We start from the raw sequence: 22,181 nt of genomic DNA on the forward strand, positions 1-22,181 counted from the left end.
ATTTACCCCCTCAAAACAACTATACACTCTTTCTGCCTTCTTTTCGACTGGCTGATGTGTTTCTGGGTCCATCAAAAAATATCCTTATAATCCTTTTGTAGTTCTTTCATTCTGTATGAAATGCTTTGTTCTTTGAAGTATGCAGTCTCTTTCAATATTTCGTCATATTTAGAAAAAACTTAACATTAAATTCCACCTCTTGTCTTTTTCCTGTCTACCCCAAACATACAGTTTTGCTTTAGACTCAAATCTGTAACTGGCAGAAGACAACATCTTCAGAATAAATGAATTACATGAAATCTGTTCAAAATTTTGAGGACTTTTATACCATAGCATACTATATTCTTTCGATAATGGGGATATACTTTTCTCTGTTACTGCACAACAAAAAACATTGGAAGGAATGTTGATCTGAACAGTAGATTGAGCATGTGAAGTACTTGTAGAACATGTAGATGATTGGATGAGGGAAGTTTCTTCAAGTTTTCTTTGAAATCGTTTTATTTCCAAAGGTTTCATGCCAATTTCTTTAAGAATAGATTCCGTACAGTCAACTAAATATTTCGTTTTCTTTATTCCAAGCTCCTTCAAATTCGGCAAATACTCTTTTAGATCTACGTCTAACAACCATAAAAGTAAAGAATGTAAATTTCTGAGATATTCTTTAGTTTTATCACCATCTATCTAGGGGTAAAATAGATTGCAAATTGCTGCAAATGCTCTTGATTATAAAACCTCATATGATAGTGCTCCTTCGTAGGAGGGATACGTGTACTCAACGGACAAAAAGACCTACACCAAAAAATAAGCCATACACATTTATTAAATCAAATATGAACATATGAATAATAGAAATGTGTGAAATATTTTATAATACAACTCAAAGAGTAGTTGTGAATGGCCCACCAATCATGCTTCCTATTGAAATAAGTAATGCTCCTTGGACGGTCATGCCGGAAAGTGTCAGAGTAGCAGGAGAAAGGTAAGCAAAATGTTATGATTGTTTTAATGTACAGAACACAAGAATGCCTAAAAAAGAAAAAAAACTGATGCCATACATTATTATACAGAACATTTTGAATTATATGTTCAGCTTTATTATATTAAATAGTTAAGTTTAGCTAAGATGATTGTCACGTAGCTTTTATCTATGTTTTATTAACATCATTTTATACTCATTCATGTATACATATATTATGGTGTAATTTACATTATAGTACTATTACTATTGACGCTGAATATCTCTAGGGATCATTTATTGTCACTGTTCAAACCTGATATTCTCTTAAACAAGACAAAAATAATGCAAAAAGATGTTTGAGTATGTATATTTCAGATATTCCTTGCTTGCGATAGCATACGGACATTTTAATTGCGACATGAAAATTCAAGGATCTTGGTATCTCTATGATGGTCTAAGGGAGTACCATAGTGCAGGAACTGGCCTACAGAAACTATGCTCACCAAAACCAAGACAAGGCTATAGACAAAATTATGTTTTGTATTACCGTAATAAAATATCACCTTGAAACATGTGCTGTATAATATGCATTTTTCCTATAAGCATACGCTGGGATATTGCTCTTGCAGAGATCAAAAAGCATACATTTCAGGAAATTAAAAAACAAATAAATAAAAAAAATAGATTAGTTTCTCAAAAAAAAAAAAAAAAAAAAAAAAAAAAATATTTGCTGAAAGTGTAAAAAAAAATTCCAATTTTATTTTGGTCTGAAAAAAAATTTAGCAAATCCCAGGCCCCCCCCCCCCCCGTCCCCACCATAAGGAAATGGTTCGTGCATAATGAGTAGCTTTTACACTGTAAAATGGCTTGTAGCATTCATGTATAGCATGTTAAAGATTTGCTTTGTATTTGGTATGAACATTATTGTAATGACATCCTCTGTCCAATTGTAACCCGTGCAGGTCCGGGTGTCAAAAGAATAGGCCTGCAGCAGCGCTAGGCTTGTCGTATAAGGCGACTAAATAGTGCTCAGAAACCTAGCCAGGGGCTCGGCGCTCTGCCAATTGTGTCAATTTGCTGTCTAGCACTGTTTGCTGTATCAGTGTACCAGGTCAATGTTACTTCTAGTTCCATCATAGCTAATGTATCGTCTAGCACCGTACGTAGGTACATAGCGCAATAGTCAATGTATCGTCTAGCACCGTACGTAGGTACATAGCGCAATAGTCAATGTACCGTCTAGCCAAATGCTGTGTCAAAGTTTATCTAGGACCGTAGGCTATGTCAAAGTGTCGTCAAGCTGATAATGTATTAATGTGATGCTGCTGCATGTCCGAAACTAGGATTTTAATGAAAAAAAAATATGTTTCTGTGTACAATTTTTTTTCTGCTGTAAACAATTTTTTTTACATGTTTTTGCATCAAATTGGTATTGGGAGATTTGTCATAACCTCCCCCCACTCCTACACACACGCCCATTCTGTTTCGAATCAAATTATTTGATTTCATACAACCGCATATATGTTATCTTCAGATCAAAGTGAATAGAAAGATTCAAAATATTTTTCTCTCATCTTCAGGAAAAAATGGTTGTTTTAAAAAAGCCTGAGTCGAAATATTCATTTTAAAGTTCTTCCACTCCCACCTTTTCAAATTCAAGAACGCGCGTCCCCTTAAGGGTTTATTTTCGAATTATCAAATGAGTATATTTGTTAATGTAGGCTGGGTCCAAATGTCGTCCAATACGTGTCGCAAGCTTTACAAATGAGACAGACGGGCGTCCAATGAGCAATATTGTGTCAAATGTGAAAAGCGACATCGGTCACGTATGGACGACGGCAAAAATCGGACATGATAGGACAAAAGTATATATAGGAAGTGTTTAGCTTGATAGACATGTCTAAGGGTGTCTCAAATTCTCACGCTGCACCCATACACTGTTAAACACGTACATTGTACGATGGAAACTTAAATTGTATTTCCTTACTCTTCTTATTACAGTCATTTATAGTTTTTAGTTTAAAAATTAAAAAAAGAATGAGTAAAATGTTCAAATATTGAATTTTAAATGTCCCCATTTAACAGATGTGAAAAGCTAAAAATATGTTGTTAGAAATATCTTAAAATAGCTATGGTTTATTGTGGATTATAAATAACTATCATGGGTAATAACAGATCGTATACTTCCTCATACCCTCGTCATGAAATTATTACAAACGGATGGCAACGAAAGTAAATATCTTTACGTCTGTGGTAAGGCATCCTCGAAAGACTTTTAGGTATGTATTTCTTAAATCAATACATTTTTGTCCTGTTAATGTACTTCATTGACATTGTGGTTGAAATATCTGCACTACATGACTTTTTGGCTACTTCCCGGGTCATTTAGCGACAGGTTTATAAGGCAGATCCAGACAGAGATTTTGGAAAGGGGTTCGAGGAAAAGGGTGTCACGCTATTTTTTGGTAACTTTTGTAAAAAAGTAACTATTTTTCAAGCAATGTGGGGACCGATTCGACTAGATCTGCCACTGCGAATATTGCCCGGTATCAGTACATATACATACAGTATGGGTTGGGGTCATTTGTTGTGTTATCTTTTAACAAAACACGTCTTTATAAAGTATATTTATGATGGATAAAACTATTATAGCTACATGTGTATAATAATTATGATAAAATGTTAAGTCTCGATGTTAAAATTGCTTATTTGTTCTCTGAGGTAAGAAAGTTGCTTACCACAAGAATAAAGTTTTATTACATGTATTTAGTAATAAATTATTTTTTTTGTTTGTTCAAAAGAAAATACGGTAAAAACGACCACGCAATATTCGGAAAAGAACCGAGGCGTTCCGAAATTTGTATTATAGTAATATGAAATATTGCAAATTTCGGTTTTCTGTATTAAGAAGTAGCCACTTATCGATAGCATTTCAACCACATACATATAACGATCTTAATAAAAAAATGTATATAAGAAGCACTCAAAACTAAAAGATAATGAAATGGGCTATTGTCAATTACAAATTGGCGATCGGTCAATTTTTTGTGACATCTTTGTAGATAATACATTTATGTATAAGATAAATTTATGTAGATGAACATTTAGCCATTTTATAATTTATAGCTGTGTGGGAAAAATGGAAGTGAGATTTGTCCATTATTAAATGAAGTTGTATCAATAATATACAAACAATCAAGGCTGTCTTAAATGTCCATTACTATGGATATGCAACTCATATTGGGGAATGATATTCCTTGCAGAATAGATCATAAATATTGCACTGCAAGATCGTGTGAACTGTTCAAGATAATATTTAAATCTTTTAAAATGCAACCATACTCTGAATCACAATACTATACAATACATGTACCTGACATTAAAAGATTGACGGCGTTTTTTTTGTATATTTAATCAATACGTTACGGAGCAGTTAATCTTTTAAATATGATAAATAACAGGTTTACACTTTATCTTCGAGCACTGATCACATAGTCATATCGCTCATGTATCAAAGCACTGACGCACTGAGTCAAAGAAGACCTTCAACTTATGACAAAACACATGTTATTAAAGTTAAAGCTAAATGAATCTATCAAAATCTTAGAAGCTATACAAGTTCTTTTACAGCAATACTCGTTATTATCCATCCATGCTGGTATTTTGATTTTGTGTTTTGTAAGGTTTTTGCCTGTTGTTTTTTATGTTCCTGGTTGTGTTCTTTTTCGTCAACGAATTTCCTCATATGTGTTACTTCAGTATTTCTTTATATATACACAGTATGTTTACAAATTAGATAAGAATCTAATGACTATTGAGGTTAGATGAAGATTAAAACCATTATGCATATGTAAAGTACATGTAGTTCAGAACAGGAATATTTAATTGAAAATCCCCATGATTAAAATTTGAATAACGGAAGGCTTATCACTTATTTTACAACACAGCAGTGATTAATCAAAGTTTGGAATTTCCAAGTACAATATCTCTTGCTAATTTGCACTTCATAAAATTAGACATTTGAAGGTTTTTTTTCCAAATTCATGACAGGTACCTGTATTTGCGCCAGGATTTTATTAATTAAACAAGTGTGGACACGGACTGGTATTGCCCGAGGGCAAGTATGGACGCTGATTGGTATTGTCCGAAGAGCAAATTTGAACATATTTGAGTGCTTTTGGTCGTGGATAATCCCTTTCGGGATTCGGCATTAGAGATATTTTTTGTTTTGAACACCACGGTGACCACGAAAACAAAGAATATCTCAAGAGCCGAATTCCAAAAGGGATTAGGCCGTGGACTAAGTCTATTGCATGTTTAGTCTCTGCATATTTGGTTTTCATTGAGTATTCTGAGTTTGGTGTCACCATGACTTATTTCATTTAAAAAATTAAATAAAAATAAATCCCCACCTACCGACCCTACAAAATTTTAGAATGGTGATCGGAAACATAACATTATTTTTTCGGCCTTGGAGAGTTCTGGTCAATTGACTTGCATGCTCCAATAAGTTACCTATCTGTCTTACATGCACTAGAAAGTGTTTAGCGTGCAGATGACAAATTGGATCACTAGGTTACGGATCGACATTAAATCACGTGATAATGCATTTAATGAATTTAATGAATAAACGTGGTCACAACTAATTTCCCCGAATACACCATGACCCACATTCACGGGTATGACTATGCCCGGGGACTGTGTTAACGCTCGATGCTTTTCTCCGTCTGTGAGAGACCCCAAATGATAGCCAAGGGCGTTAAGAAACCCCTCAGTCCGTCATGTATTACAAATACCACATACATGTATGAGTGCAAACAGGGTCTAACAGTATTGAGTGTATATATTTGTACGAAAACGAAAATTAAACCAAGTATTGGAACATTCCGCTGATGGTCAGCGTCACTCATATCGTGCAGATGATTGGCTAACACTGTGTTACGAAATATTTTTGAGGATTTTAGTGGTTTATATCCACAAAGACAGTCGAATTATCTGCTAGAAGCAACGATGTCCTGGCTTTATAATGCACGAAAAGAAGTGTATAATGGATATACGGAAAGTGCTATCCTTTTTCAACTTTATTGTTATAGAATTATTTATATATGTTAAAATTCCGTGAATGTTTGTCTTCCTGTGCGTGTAAAAATTTCTATGAAGTTTACAAACCTTTAAAACACTGTGTAATTCTCTTTTTCCAAACAAATAAATGACACCATTTAATTTGGAATGACAAATATATTGCAATGTTATGAATAGAGGAGGAATTACCTCTTTATCACACGTGTTCTTTAAGTATGAATACAATGGTACCCCTAATCTACGAAACAGAGGTTTGTAGCTCCTTCGTCCCTGTACGGTGTTTGTTTGACGTAGGAGATACAAGGGCCTCTGTTTTGGAGATAGTAGTCCATCTTTCATGAATGTCAGTTCTTTTCATGATGTATTGATGACTTTCAGCCTCAGCAATATAATTTGTGTTTAATTGATATATGATAAACAATCTTTGATCTAGTGAATAACTTTATTTAAATCTTGAAATCAAGCACTACTTGTGGTATGCTTGATTTCAATATTAAGATAAAGCGATAGTCTTTCTCTTAGATTGACCTTAATTTGAAAGAAAATCAAACAAACAATAAGGAATAAAACAATTATACTCAAATGCAAAACCCATAAACCTTTATGTTGTCAATATCCACCGTGCCTAAACCCTAAAGCAGATTTTACGTTTTCATCGCCGGTGTTGGTTAATTTACGGTCATTTTCTGAGAAAACCCTTGGGTAGACTTAAACTGATATTTTTCATCCCGATGTGGTTGTTGTCTCGTTGACATATTTGCCATATTCATTTTCCTTATTATTTATATTAAATTACTATTACTAATATGAATGACCGTTCAGTTAACCTGCTTAGCGGTATGAGCATCGATTGCTAGCCTACAGATTAAAAAGTGTATCCTTTTTCTCAATCACTCTTGAAAAGTGTAAAAGCGAAATTTGTCTCATTTTTTGCTTTTCGTACCAAAACGTTCTGTCAGGAACCTCAAATGTATACAAGGCACTCTTTTTGTCACCATTAAGTATTTACAGCCTTTATATGTTTGTGTAAGCTTGAATTTTGATCAATCTAGTATTCAGAATCTGAGGCGGAATCAGATTCACGATAACCACATTTAGACGATACGCACTGAGGTTAAAAAAAACCCAATCTAGTAAAATTAGACCTATCAGTTGTTCCATTCAGCAGTGATTGAATGGAACAATTTATTAGAGTGAACAAAAATGGTTTTTTCCTAGGAAATAACCGTAAATTTACCAACACCTGTGCTATAAAAACAATGACAATAAAACCTGCGTTTGGGATTTTTTCGTTTTTGTAAGAATCAAGCAAATTGGGAGAAATCAGAAACATGCATGTCAAAAACCTACCGACCTTTCAATATAATTTCACCCAAGGGTGATTTCCCTATTTGACCTCTGCCACACTGGATTTGCTCAAACATTTTTCAATAGAATGTGAAAAATGTTCATTTTCGGTGTAAGTCAATGTAAATTTAACTCAATTTACCAAACTAATATATATTATTGAAAATCTTGTCTTAATTCTAAAGGTGGAAACAGTCAAATCAAACTTTTAAAATGGTTAATTTTTAATACCATGTTTCACCCACTGCCTGATTCTTGCAGCGACTGACATTTGATATCTTAAAGGTTTTGGACGAAAAAAATGTCATAAACTTTGGTAAGATTCATTAAATATATATTTCTATTTTCAGTTCATAAGCCCATGTAAATAGACACTTCTGATGGCATCAAAAGAGAAATCAGGTATACCTACACAATAAAGACATGCTACGTATTTTGGGTGTTAACTTGAGAAATAAAGATTTTATAAAATTTCATTTTAAAATTTGGTAAATTTTTAGCTCAAGTTATATAAAAAATGTCGGTAATAGCATCTACCAGATACATGCACTTATCTCAGCGTATATTGTGTTCTGCGCAAGATTCATTCTGTTTGCAGGGACACGGGAAAAACAGGATTTTGCATGACGTTTAAATCCCACTCATTGACTTTATTTTCCTCATGCTTTCGTCAGAGTGGTCACAATTGTAGGAGGTATATAGTGTTAATGGTGTCCTGGTTCCCGGGACTTCATTCCATGTATCAGCTACTAGCAATACACTCTCACGAGGGTTAACTTATATTTGTTTATGTGTAACATACTGAATAATGCGATCGGGAACCAGTGTTGTTGCCCGGTCAGCAGCGCAAAGCCTTTCGTAAAAGGCGACTTAATAGTGCTCAGAAGCCTGGCCGGGGCGAGGGCGCTTTGCCATCAGAGCAACTAGGTTGTGTGTCCTAGGTGGTGGTAGGAGGAACCCCTGGCGTGTTACGTGTACATGCTTGGGTTGTCAGGCTATAATACGGAAAACCTACCGTTACCGCAAACCATGGTGGTGCACCGTGTTGGGAAAGATGCCACGTTCCTCGCACGTTAAAGAACCTGCTGTGGTATTCGATAGGAGTAGGAACCTTTGCGCTCCGCCACAGGCGGCTAAATTGCCCAACCCTACCCATCCCTACAAATTTCTTGTGGCAATGAAAATTTGCGACCGATTACCCTTGTGCCTCATCCCATTTTTCATTTCATCATCATTTCATATTCATTTTAACATAATGTTTATCGCCTAAACATGGCTGAAATATTGTTGCTCGGGTGTTTAACCCTAACAATCAATCAATCAATCTGTCCTTTTGTCCGTCCTTTCGTCTGTTCATCACTCCACATTTTTGTAAACAGTTTTGTGATCAACAGTTTATTTATCATAGCAACTTGATATTTTTTACAAAATTTTATATGGATACAATTAATGTGCTACGGGGCGCCGAATGGGACTCTTGTGGTTTTGTACTCTAAATTCAATTTTGTACTGACAAAAAAGTAACCAAAATGAGTTCAGATTAGCAAAATTCATAACATACTACAAATTTTAATTTTGTCACACAAAGTAATCTGTCAGTGGACAAAAGTTACTTTTATCATGACAAAATTCATATTTGTATCACCAACTTTACTTTTGTTTACTGATTGGCGTATCCAAACGATTCTGTAAAATAATTTGCATACAAAATTGACTTATGTCTCACAAAATTGAAATTTGTGATACAAAACTGACTTTTGTGACACAAAATAGACTTTCGTCTCACAAAATTGGAGTGATCATGAAACAAGTCTGCAAAACATAGTTTTGTGCGAAAAAAATATTTTGTTATGACGGAATTTGAATTCAATTTTGTAAATGATTACAAAAAGATCAAATCCCATTCGGCGCCCCGTACATGTATGTGCGACATATTGTCGAATTCGATTTTAAACTGAAGCGTCATTTGACTAAATGGTCACTAGAGTGTGGGGCGGGGGTATCCTTACGTGAGATTTACTTTTAGTTTTCTAACTTTTTATTTTTTCAGGTAGTTTACAACACAAACTATCAAAAAGAGGGCGTTTTGTAAAAGTCGGCAGTATTAAAATATATGTTCTTTGTGATGATATCGCAGTACAGTCGGTATGTTAAAATAAGTGTATATGAGTGGAAAATTATTGAAAATCGTGAACAGAATAATTTTTTGGTTTTCTCACGAAGTCTGTACATACAATACTTGAAAAACATTAAATGGCGGGAAATCTCAACTGCCGATGTTAAAAAATTACTTAAACATCTTCATGACAAGTAGACGCGCTATAAAAAATATAAATACATGTAGTCACTTGAATTGTTGTTTAATTATTTTTTGTTTGCTTGTCGATGTTGTTGTTGTTGTTTTTAACTTTGTTTTTGTCTATTCTCCAAAAGCTAAGTAGAGAAAATAAAACTCAATAGATAAATATTATGCCTTTTGCATGCTTTTATTTTTTCAGTATTCATACTTTTACAGACAGATGTCGTTATTAACAGTGCTGTACCAGATTTGACCCTTTCCAAGGGTAGAGCATCGAAAGCTTTGTTGGAGGTTGCCGGAGACAGTATCCAGTTGGAATGCAAACAGAAGTATAAATCTGGTATTACATCTGCGGATGTGGCGGTTACTGGACCAGGAAAACTGCAATGTAAGGTTATATACCACGTTACTTTACCAACTTACAGACAAGATGGAGATGAAAAGGTACATTTAGAGTAGTTTTTAACGTTTTCAATTATTAGAGTCTTATATCAGAAAAGATTGAAGTTAAATTTAAGTTGTAAGTTTATCTCAATTTTAAATATCGGCTAAAATAGCGAAACATCAAAACCGCAGGACAATTCAGAGACACTAAAATCCAAGGACCGGAAAGCACCTTTAGCTATTCCAGTTCCAGAAGGTCAAAGGTTTTTTGAAAAATGGATATAATAGAGTGATTTCGTATTGTATTTTAGGAGTTGGATAAAATAGTAAAAAATTGTTTGGAAAAAGCTTCTGGAGACAAAAGGACATCTTTATCCTTTCCTGCACTTGGAACGGGATTCTTGAAATATCCAACTAAAACAGTAGTGCAAACAATGTTCAATGCAGTAGAAACTTTTTCGAAGAGGAGTCCAAATTCTTCAATTAAATTCATCAATTTTGTGGTATACAAAGACAATAAAGAAACCTTAAAGGTGGGAAAGTTGACTTTATTATATACAATGTACTTAAAAACGAACATTCAATCCTCATTTTTTTGCGAATTTAATCATAATGATAGAAATGTGCATGCGGGTTCAGATAATTATTGTTATGTTTTTTTCCTTTGTTTTAAATTTAAGTTGCTTTGCACACATGTTCAACAAAGTTTTACACCGACACATTTTAATACAACTGCAAGCAAAATGCGGTCGAATAAGGACAAGTCGTGTTGGGCGTTTTCTTTGTTCGTAGACTTTCGATTTCTAAATCATAATAATTCATAATTGTAAGTTTATGTACCTTTCTGAAATTGCGCCAACAGGTGACATTCCACCAAAAAAGGCTGGAATATATTTTGGTGGTTTTTACTGTATTAATTTAGATCTGTTTTAGGAGGCAGTGCCATTTTATTAATAATAATCAATTAAAATAATTGCAAATATTCTTGTCTATGGGGCCGCATCATCATGAAAAGACTTTTTACTATACAAGGGGGGTATTTGTTTTGTTATCCTAAATTTAATAACAGAATTGAAATGTAGTCCGATTGCAGGATTCGTCGGCGGGTGTTTCTAGAAAAGCAGAGGACGCTTACCCTACCCGTGCGCCTGGTCCATGCTCCCATTTTATAGTGGAGTCCTAGTTGCTCATTTGCTTTTGTTACTTTGTATGTATGATTATAGTTACTGTATGTTCTTTGTTGTGTATGTCTATTTTCCATGTCTGGTCTTTGTCCCTGGATTACATTCTTTTGATTACCGCTATAACCTTGGTTCCCTTGATTACTCTTCCAGAAGTTTATTTGTACGAGGTCCATTAGGTCAAAGATTTAATATTCTATTAACAGCATTATAGACACTTGTACTCGGCGTTGGCTTGGACAATTACAGTCTTCCTTGGGACATTATTCAGACCTTGGACAAATAACTGACCCATTATGGAAAAACACTTATTACTACTATATTAATATTAATAATAGTAACCTCAGCTCTTCATCAGTACGTAAAGCCGTAATGCAACACATATCGCGTCATAGCAACTCTACTTTTATAATTAGTAACAATTGGTACGTTTTGACAATTCTACATTGTATATGGAAAATGTTTCTTAAACTATATTTTTTCTTAAATACATTCAATGACTATAAATGTACATATATGTTAGTTGTATTATGTACAGTAATGCCATGTTAGCATTTGATTTCCATCAAAACGTACGCTTGTTCAGGAAGCATTTATTTTTTTTTTGTAGAAAGGCCGGGGGGAGGGGGGGCTTGGGTGAAAATTACTATCCTGTATTTTTTATTTTGAGTAAATACATGTCCTTCCTTTTTCAAAATATTTTTCAATACATACAGAAAGTGAAGAAAAGCATAGATCCTTTGGATGCTTTTATATGTTTTTCTTACGGTCTGTCCTGTCTTTTTATTTTACAAATTATAGCCCCATGAAATGGTTAGTTCCCTGACATCGTTTTCGGCAAGAGTATGTTTTAGTGTATAGTAATTTTTTTTTAGGAATTTCTGGATGAAGCAAAGAGGAGAGCGTCCAGTAAAGGTTAGTGGTTAATTATTACGGGGCGCCGAATGGGACTCTTGTGGTTTTGTACTCAAAATTCAATTTTGTACAGACAAAAGTGAATTTTGTTTAACAAAAATGACTTCAGATTAACAAAATTTATAACATACTACAATTTTTCAATTTTGTGTCACAAGTCAATTATGTGGCACAAAATTGAATTTTGTCACAAAAGTAAATTTTGTATGCAAATTAATTTACAGATTCCTTTGAATATGCAAATGAATTCTCTCCTTACGATTTTGTAAGAAGGTTGCTCATTGGATAGAGTAACCGCTGGTTTCCGATTACTTCGAGCAACGCAAGGTTAAGGCGGTATTAAATGAAATTAAATTGCACCCTACAGTAGAACTATTCTAAAGTAACTAAAATTGCTACTATACGTTTTCTATGAGATTTGTTTGATAAAACAGCTTTTAAAATACGCGATTTTTCTACTTTCGATTTATTGGGATTTCTCCAGGTGAATCACGTGATCATTTCCTGACATCTTTCAACTCAATTATAAAATGCCTTGCCCGACCTGTTAATCGCAACCAAATTTGTTAAAATTTGACAAGATAATTTGTATTTAAAATGTATATGTCCCAAATTTTGCTGGAAAAGAAATGAAATGTCAGACCAGCCAAGAAAATCATATTAGAAATGTGTTGTGCGGTGAAATTTGTTATTCTGTCAAATTCGGCGAAGGATTATTTTGTTCCACTATCCCTCACGATTTGTTACCTGATACAGATAGATTCCCTATTTCATTCCGATTCTATTGCTGTAAGACACACGAATTCGGTTGAGTGGAACAGGTCGGGTGAGATGAAAAACCGACATAGTACGTGTCTAACTTCCGTTTCCCTTTTGTTTACAAACGCTCAAATGATCTATCTTTAGATTCAAGATTAAGTGACACAGTGGGTTATACAATTAAGGTATCCAATATTTCTTTCACCTATTGCTTTATTATAACCGTGCACATTCGTACCTTATCCACTGTACTGCAGTGAATGCTTTAAGTTTGTAATACACGTGTACATGATGCTGCGCATTTTGAATTCATTTGCATATCCAAAGGATTCTGCTTTTTGGCACAAATTTTGTCTCACAGAATTGAATTTTGTGACACAGAATTGAATTTTGTCTCACAAAATTGAATTATATCTCACAAGCCTCCTTTGCTTGCACTAGAATATTTGGTAGATAGGAGTTTCTTTTGTCGAAAAATAATGTAAACCATTACCTTGGCATCGTGTAAAAATGCAAGCGAATATCTGCAATCAATTAGTTTCTATGCGCATTTGAAGTTTTGTTAAGTAGGTACTATTGAATTTAACCGGTGATGCAAAATTTCTTTTTTCATTTAGTATATAAACCAAAAACAAAATGCCAGTCAATTATTAGTATTTGGACTGTCATTCATTAGATTAGTTAAACTCAAGATACATGTACCTTTGTATGTAATTTTGTATAGACTAACTTTCTACCGTGACATCATTAACGTCTGTGTCGATTGGTCTATAGTCCGCGATTCAAATAACTAAAAACTAATAATTTGACTGGAATCGATTAGAAGTTAAACTATAAGAATTTTAACTGAATTAAATACCATTCATCACTATAGCATTTTGTATATGTTAGAACTGCCTGAAACTGATTCTCCGAATACACGCAACAGAATTGGACAAACAGATATTCTTGTAACTAACGGATCTATTGTCACAGAAGAGGTAGGTTCCCTAATAAAAATTGTAAATGATATATAATTTTTATTTTACTGCAAATATGCAAATTTTTTGAAGAACTACTAAATGCAATTCGTACTAATAAATGCTCAAAATGGATAAGGCCTTTTACTCACATCTATATAAATGTGTTGGTTTTTAAACTTCTTGAAAACAGTTACAAGCATAACTTTTATAATTTGTAAATGCTTAAATAGTTCAATATGTACTTTTTAGTATTTTAATTAGTTTTATACATGATAGGTATCAATGGTTTTAGTTGATGGCTTGAACAGTAGGAAAAATAAAGAAAAAATGTTATATATATATGATTTTTAATAGGTTGAAGTGATTTTGTGTTGTGGGCCTCATAATATGAAACTAGGAACCCGTTCGGGAATTGCAAAAACTCTTGACAAGCATGCTGGAAGTGAACTACAAGCAGAAATTGACAGCAAATATCAAAATGGAATTAGAACAGGAGAATTGGCCGTTTTGAGGGGTCACTTGCTGAAATGTCAGAAAATTTTGTATGGGTGTCTTACACCTTTTTATGCAAAAAAGGAAAATGGCTATCTTCCTGAACAGGTTTGTAAACTTATAACTATTTGATAATAGGATAGGCATGTACCTTTCTTAGTTAGGGATCACTAAATCATTTTAAATATAATTTAAGGTCTCATTGTTTGCAGGTCCTGGTCCTGGTCCTGGTCCTAGTCCTAATCCTAGTCAATCTAACATACAGTGTATAACTGGCACACCTTAAACATGGCTTAACTAGCACCCAAATGGGATAAATCACTTAATGAATGAGTCAAATATTTTTTACAATTAGTATTTCGAAATTCATGAAGCGTAAATTGACTCAAAGTGCGTTATCAGGCATGGATCCAAGGACTGGCGCACCGGGCGTATGCCCCCCCCCTAAATTGGTAAGAAAAAAAAATTTCACCACAAGTTTCACGCCATAATATTTTTTGCCTTGCTTGCACGGCATTTAATTCCATTTACCCCCCCCCCCCCTCAATTAAACTCAAATTCTGTATCTGCTTCTGGTTATATTATATAACTTGGTAAGTAAGTTTAAACAATTATTATCATTTAATTTCTGATCACTTCCAGTTAAGATTAAGATTACTTACTTAAGGGGGTAGACCTACATGTAGGGTAAGGGGCATAACTCTTAATATCAGTGATATGTTTGTTTCATATTCAATTGCTCCAAAGCCTATCAAGCTTTCATTTGAAACCGAATGAAATCTGTTGAAGTTACTTTGATGCTCACATGAGATTGATGTAAATTGCTGAATATGAACGTTCTAATGATTTGTAAGAGTTGCGTCCCTTACCCAAGGTCTACCGCCTTAATCAAAGCGTTGAATTGAATTACGGACTGCGGACCAATCGACGTTAAGGTAGAAAATACAAAATATACGGAGCACTCTTTTCTGTCATCTTGCAAAATCATACAGACATATATGTTTTCAATTAGCTAACAGGGTTTCAATGATGAAAAATAACAATTTTTATTTTTAGATGATTCTAAAAGAATTTTTGACCAAATACAGTGTTTAGGATAATAACAAAAGACCTTTTTAGGGGGGAGATAATTGGCGAGAAAATGTTCCATAGAAATGTAATGGGAATTTGAGTTCTTTGATGTTTCAAGAAGGAGAGTTCGGTGAACCCTAATTTTCTTTTTGAAATATGAAAGAATGTCGGTTAATTATGCTTTCTATGAATTTATAAGAAATTCTATGTTTGTGTAACATTCTTTTGATATTTTGCAAAATAGAGAAAAATCCCTACAAAATCCAAATAAAATGTTAAAAATGCGTTTTTAAGGCTCAATTATGACAAAATCAAGTTCGTTAACCTATTAATGTCTTTTTGCTTTAAAATTCTTAAGTATGTTCATTTAAGGTAATCTTTGAGAGAGTAATCAATGGAGCCACAATTCTAGCGGATATCAAAAGAATGCAATCCAGAGACGAAGACGAGACATGGAAAACAGACATACACAATAAAGAATATAAAACAACAGAAATAAAACATACAAAGTAACAAAAGTAAATGAGCAACTCGGACTCAAAAAACTGGGAGCATGGACCAGGTGCGCCGGTAGGGTAAGCGTCCTCTGCTTTTCTAGGAACACCCGCGGAGTTAATTGCTTATAAAATGTCAAGTCCGGGGTTGACGAAAGAGGAAAAAAAATAGGAGAAAATCAATCTACTAGAAATATTAGGTATGTTCTACCTTTAATAACGTCTTAGTACAATGTACCAACAAAATAGATTATTGTGCCTAAAGAAAAATTGCCCATAGGTTTATTGAGTTATGCTCATAATTAAGTAGCTGTCTTTGTAATAATCATGCGAAATCTGAAAAAAAAACATGATACACCGATAAAAAGGCTACATATTTTTATTTTTTTTAAATTAGGTTAAATTGTTTTATGGGTATTTATTATGAAATGTGTAATAATTCATTCTAATCTGCCTACTTTTAGGAGATAATCAACATTGAAAATCCAATAGATTCTATTATACTTGAATGTCATTTATAGAGTTATCTCCATTAATTTTGAAATCTACAGTGTATATATAATATAATTTTTAACTCCTGAGAACACGGGTTATATGAGAAACCGAATGTTAATTTTTGTTCACTATGGCTGTTTAAACAAAATATCAAAAATAAAAAAAAATGTAGGCTTTTTCACCCACGAATCCACATTTTGCATGATTAGTAGCTGGAGTGCTACTTAATTGCAAACAATTTAATGTTACAGTTCTCTGTTTTGCTTTCAGATCCTATACAACTTCGTTAAGGCATGCTTAGAAGAAGCAACCAAGATGTCTATCAGGACAATAGCGATACCGGCATTTGGAAGTGGTTATCTCAAATTCCCAGTTGATCTTTCTGCTTATACCATGATAAATGCTATTACAGATTTTCTGAAGATAAATCCTAACAGCTGTCTTCGTGAAATTAGAATTATTGTGTTTGATGGAGATAGAAAACGGCGGGCTATAAAAAAGGCAAGTTTCTTATTTGCATGTTTAGTCGAACTTCACTCGCTCGAACTTGGATTTCTCGAACACTCGAACTGACTGGTCGGTCTGTTCAGTAATAAACATTTAATTAGAGAATAACCCCCACTAACTCGAACTCGTATATACATTGTATAAGCAAGTGTATAAACGTAGAAGAAAGGAAGAAACGTGTTCTTAGTTACATAGAACATAAATCATACTTTCCATGAATCAAGTTTAATTTTGTATTCTTCTAAATGTAAATAAATACAATGATAAATTTGTTGTATTTTCGTGGGGCCGGATTTTAATTCACGGCGCTTTTATTTGAGTCATACTTTGTACCGTAAACAATAAAGAAGAATGAAAGATGAAAGCTACGAAAATGTACATATAAGATAGACATGCTATTCTGAGTTTACTGGCAGTATTGAAATTTTTTGTTAGGCGACTTTATAAATTTTAAAATGGCGGCCATTTTTACCAGTTGATCGGATTCTAATGATTTTTGGTTACTTCGGGAACATGGTATTCTAAGTTACATGGTGATGACGAAAATTTGTTCTGTGCGACCATTTTCCAAATGGCTGTCATTTTCCCGCTAATTTGTACACTTGCTTTAATTTCAATGATTTTTGGTTTATAAAGTAAACATGGTCTTCTGAGTTGACGTGATGATGAAAATGTTGTAAAGCCATGATTTAATTAAATTTATGTTCTTTTTTCAGCAAATGAATAGTGAAATAATGCCCCCTTCACACCTGGTTGGATTACAGGGCATGGGAACGTCCTGCCCAATTTTTCTCCAGAGGGTCTAAAAATACTTTGAAGGCATTTCCAAAATTTTATAGTACCTTAGGTACTCGGTTGAACTTACAGCATTCAATTACATTATTCTAGTTGTTGAAAAAGTGTATTATAATAGTTCTTTATTGGTTCAGTATGTACAAAAAGTGTACTATGGTATTCTAAGATAAATATTCTAGAAAAATAATGCCTGAAATTGATGACTGAATTATTCATGTTTTGTAGGCTTATATAGATTGCTTACTATCTCCTACCACGACTAATGCTAGTAAGTAATTATAAATTTAGCAGTTACTTCTTAACATTACAATAAGTCATATTGGGATATATCATATATATATCCTATTCATACTCTTCTTCTTCCTCCATCATCAATATAATTTACATCGAAAATGTGACTGTCGACAATAGGTCAAAAATGATATTAATTATCCATGATAGTAAAAGGACAATAGGACGAGGACAACGTTTTTTCTTCATCATGATTGCCATTGGCTCTTCGAATGCGTCTTCCTTTGACATTTGATATTTCTTGTCTTTTTTAGTATTTTAGTATAAAAATAACAATTCTCTCATCACGATCGACCTTTAAAGAAAGCTTTTTTTTCGCCGGCGTTTATCGATGTATGACAAAGCTGTTTACTGAATGTTAGCTTGATAACATAACAATGATAGCAATAAACAATATTCTAATATGACGTCTTCATATCGTCAAACAGTATATATGTCGGTACAACCCCACCTTTAGCATCTGCGCACTGTCTCTTTTCTTTCGCTGTCGCTTCGCGACAAAACACTCATTTAAAACGTGTACGCGATGATTTAACGGTTGAGAGGTTATCTAATATTATACTGATACTAATATTGATACTTATTCCGTAGATGGTTTACTTGTATATGTGGTTAATTTCTTAATCCCACTTCCATACGGGAGAAGTTAAACGGAACAGCCGTTATTTTGTATACGCCTTCCTTCCGGGGTAGACTTATAATAATTTTAACTTGGGTTTGGTATTTATATTCTCATTAAACACCTCGCTGTTCCTCTGAGTTAAATAATCGTATATAAATACATTACCCATGTTAAAATGAAAACAAATCTACCCCGTCCTTGAATTCATTCTTAAACAACCTATTGAGGGAAGTACAATGTACGTCTAACGTTACAGCGAGAAAAACAGCTTTTTCTGGTTAATCGAAACAAGTACTATCTTTAATAAGATAGCCGACGCAATAAAATGTTTTTTATTTACTTACAATTTTCTACATTTCATTCAAGAAAATAACACATTGCACGCAATTTCAATTTTCGACACAGTTTTTTCTCAACGCCGCTAAGCTATCGATCAGTATTTGGCCAATCGGAAAAAAGAATTGCGATCTGGTGCCTTGCGTTTCCATAGTAGAGCGGCTTTAATGTCAAAGGGTAAAAATACAAAACTATATCGACTGCGTCGGAAAAAAAAACGTCGCATATTGCCTCTGCTTCATTAACAGTACTCAATTATTTCAAATAAATTTAATTAACGTTGTGCATATTGATGATTTCTTACTGTCTCATCAAAATGATGTCTTTTGTGAACGTCATGCAATGCATTTCCTGACAAAAACTTTTTTGTGTTGTAAGCATACTTTGAAGTATGGGTTATCGTTTTGCTAGAATAACTTTTAAAATTATTTTGACATGTGCAAGTACTATGATTTGTTATTCTAAAACAGATTTATTTACTCTTTGTTTTCATTTTTTTTTTAAATTCTAGACTCAGATATAGCTTGTACAATACCAAACCGAGGAACGAAAGAATTCCTTTCTTACAAATATACCGAAGACCCTCGAACTCCACCATACTGGACACACTTTCACAATAAGAAAACCGTAAAGGAATGGAACACATCATCACTAAGTTCCCCATATCATGTCACTAATGTTGACGAGACAACAAAACAATATATAACTAAAGCGTTTGAAAATACAGGCAGTGGTTTTAGGGTCATTTCAATTGAGAGAATAGAGAATATTCTTTTATACGAGAAATACATACATGAATGTCAGAGAATGTTCAGGAAAGCATTTGTGAGTGAAATCTTCACGACATTGGAAAATGTTTCACTATCAACCGGAACTGCGTGTACGATGCAATATTTGAACAAAGACATGACTGATCAACTCTCCAACGAGATAAATGAGTTTTATCTATTCCATGGCACTAAAGTAGATACTGCTGAAGTAATAATACAACAAGGTCTTGATAGAAGACTGGCATCGTCTGGTTTACTTGGTACAGGAGTTTACACAGCTGAAATTGCCGACAAATCTGCTGCTTACACAAGTAATATTAACGGAGATTTAATAAATGCGTTTTTATTTTTAAAAGACTAAATTGAAAAAGTAATCAAGGGAACCCAAGATTCTGGTGGAAATTAAAAGAATATAATTTAGAGACAAAGACCAGACATGGAAAATAGACAAACACAACAAAGAACTTTAAATAACTAAAATAATACAAAGTAACAAAAGTAAATGAGCAACTCGGACTCCACAAAAAAAAACAAAAACAAAAAAAACTGGGAGCAAGGACCAGGTGCACCAGTAGGATAAGCGTCCTCAGCGTTTCTAGAAACACCGAGTTGCTCATAAAAAGTCCGGGGTTACAGTAGACGAAAGAGGAAAGGAAAACTACGACACGTTAAACAATTGAAATCAGTTTCCATCGTGCAGATGGATGCATTTACCATAACGATCTGCGAGTTTATGATGACGACTATAAAACTCTTCTAGAGAATACTTCAATTTTGTAGTTCATAATAAATAATACCAAAGAAATCACAGTGAAAATTAACAAGGGAATGAGGATATTTTTCTATAAGGATTGGGAAAGGACACTGGGGTTATAAGAGGGAATGGGGGCAATACATGTATATGGTGTGATTGGAGGCTTTTTTTTATAGTTTAAAGAGCTGTACTACCTAGAGTCTATTTACAATCCAATATTTGTTTTTTTTATAGATAAGAATTTGAATGGTGACCGAAAGATGTTTATGATGAGAGTTTGTCTTGGCGATATATTTATAGTAAATACTTCAAAGAAGTTTTGTCGCCCTCCATGTAGAATATGCCTTGAAGACACATGCACAGAACACTCAGAGTGTTATGACTCTGTGGCAGCTCAGTTCAGCAAACGAGAATTTGTAGTCTATGAAAGTTGCAAATGCTATCCCGAATACATCATTACATTTAGAAAAAAGTAACCTTAAAAAGAGGGTGTCTATGGACAATAGGAGGCACATGACAAATTTTCTAGTATTTTTATTCATCAAAGATCACAAACTCGTTTTTTTAATGAATGATGGTTTTTAATTTACTGAAATCGCAAGAAAGAGATTTACATAAGAAAACGAGAATCTTTAAAATAAAGGGAATCTGTTCATGTTGATTTTTTGGAGAACTTTGAGAATATACATTTATTTATTCTTAGTCATCCACTTCGATACAGAAAATAACCATGGGCCCTGTTTCAAATTAAAAAAAAATGTTCGAAACGAATATTGTGGAGCCATTTGTTTTCATTAAATAAATTGCACGTCTTGTTAAGCACATTTTGTTCAATCCTGTGCTTCATAAGTTTTTTTTGCCGTGAATGATAGCGATACGTGGTTTGCTACATCTACATGAAAGGTGATGTAGTGTAGTATTATGTCATCTTCATGTATGTAGAATGTTTTTTCTCGTAGTTTTCATGTATTGAAAATAGGTGTTAATTTGGATTGAGTCTAATAACATGAATTAATATAGTTTGTTGGAACATATTTTGGTGCTAAATTGTAATTTAGGTCATTCAGTTTTAGTTGGAAAATTGAGTGGTAGAGATGCACTTAGATGTTGATACAGAATGAGAAGATCTGACTTTGAGTTGTATTACTTACATTGGTTTTTTGTAGTCTTTATTTGCCAGAGCTTGTAGTTTTCGTAGATATGATAGTTTAACTTATTATAATAATATACATTTTGTGATAGGAATTTACTGTTTCGGATGATGGTTCGACATGTTTGTAAGTGTTTGTTATGATTATTTTGTATAAATGCCTTTTAAATTCATTTTTTTCTCCCCTTTCCAATGGGGATCCAATTCATCTTAATATTTTTTTTTCATGTTACTTTATATGACGGTAATGCTATTGTAACATGTGTAATAAACTATAGACCAAAACAAGAATATTTTTGTTTTCTGAACCAGCTGAAATTGTGAGCAACTTGGTTAATGTCGTCAAATAAACCAGACAGCTTAGTTTACACGTGTACATTGTCCGTATTGCATCGTGACGAACACAATTGGGGCTTTGACAAGATAAAATATTATCCTTAACGACCAAATTTTAATTCTATCAAATCATATTACATGTTTTCGATTTTGTCAACATCCACTTTGCCTCTGAAAA

At 33.5% G+C, this 22,181-nt stretch overlaps 1 protein-coding gene across 2 annotated transcripts; it reads left to right on the top strand.

The window, feature by feature from the left end:
• The first annotated feature begins 3,106 nt into the window (after positions 1-3,106).
• On the top strand, positions 3,107-21,952 carry LOC148613638 (protein mono-ADP-ribosyltransferase PARP15-like). Of its 2 annotated transcripts, XM_088587086.1 has the most exons (12): positions 3,107-3,240; positions 7,741-7,792; positions 9,441-9,535; positions 9,906-10,133; positions 10,385-10,606; positions 12,130-12,169; positions 13,820-13,908; positions 14,245-14,490; positions 16,713-16,943; positions 17,970-18,012; positions 19,505-20,074; positions 20,752-21,952. In XM_088587086.1, exons 2-12 carry the CDS (start codon positions 7,771-7,773, stop codon positions 20,991-20,993), a joined length of 2,028 nt encoding a protein of 675 aa, XP_088443212.1. In that variant the 5' UTR covers positions 3,107-3,240; positions 7,741-7,770; the 3' UTR covers positions 20,994-21,952. The 2 variants fall into 2 exon arrangements, with proteins under 2 accessions (XP_088443212.1, XP_088443213.1); XM_088587087.1 differs by lacking the exon at positions 10,385-10,606 and having other exon boundaries at positions 3,113-3,240.
• Positions 21,953-22,181: the final 229 nt, after the last annotated feature.

This window comes from Perna viridis, chromosome 6 (assembly GCF_037379345.1).
Source record: "Perna viridis isolate PV_CMFRI_1.1 ecotype Kerala chromosome 6, ASM3737934v1, whole genome shotgun sequence".
NCBI lineage: Eukaryota > Metazoa > Mollusca > Bivalvia > Mytilida > Mytilidae > Perna > Perna viridis.

Excerpts from the sequence above, each read along its gene's own strand:
- LOC148613638 (XM_088587086.1), top strand. The coding sequence starts at position 7,771 with ATGGCATCAAAAGAGAAATCAG. Across the intron at positions 10,607-12,129 it reads ACAATAAAGAAACCTTAAAG|GAATTTCTGGATGAAGCAAA; the intron begins GTGGGAAAGTTG and ends ATTTTTTTTTAG. Across the intron at positions 18,013-19,504 it reads TCCTACCACGACTAATGCTA|ACTCAGATATAGCTTGTACA; the intron begins GTAAGTAATTAT and ends TTTAAATTCTAG.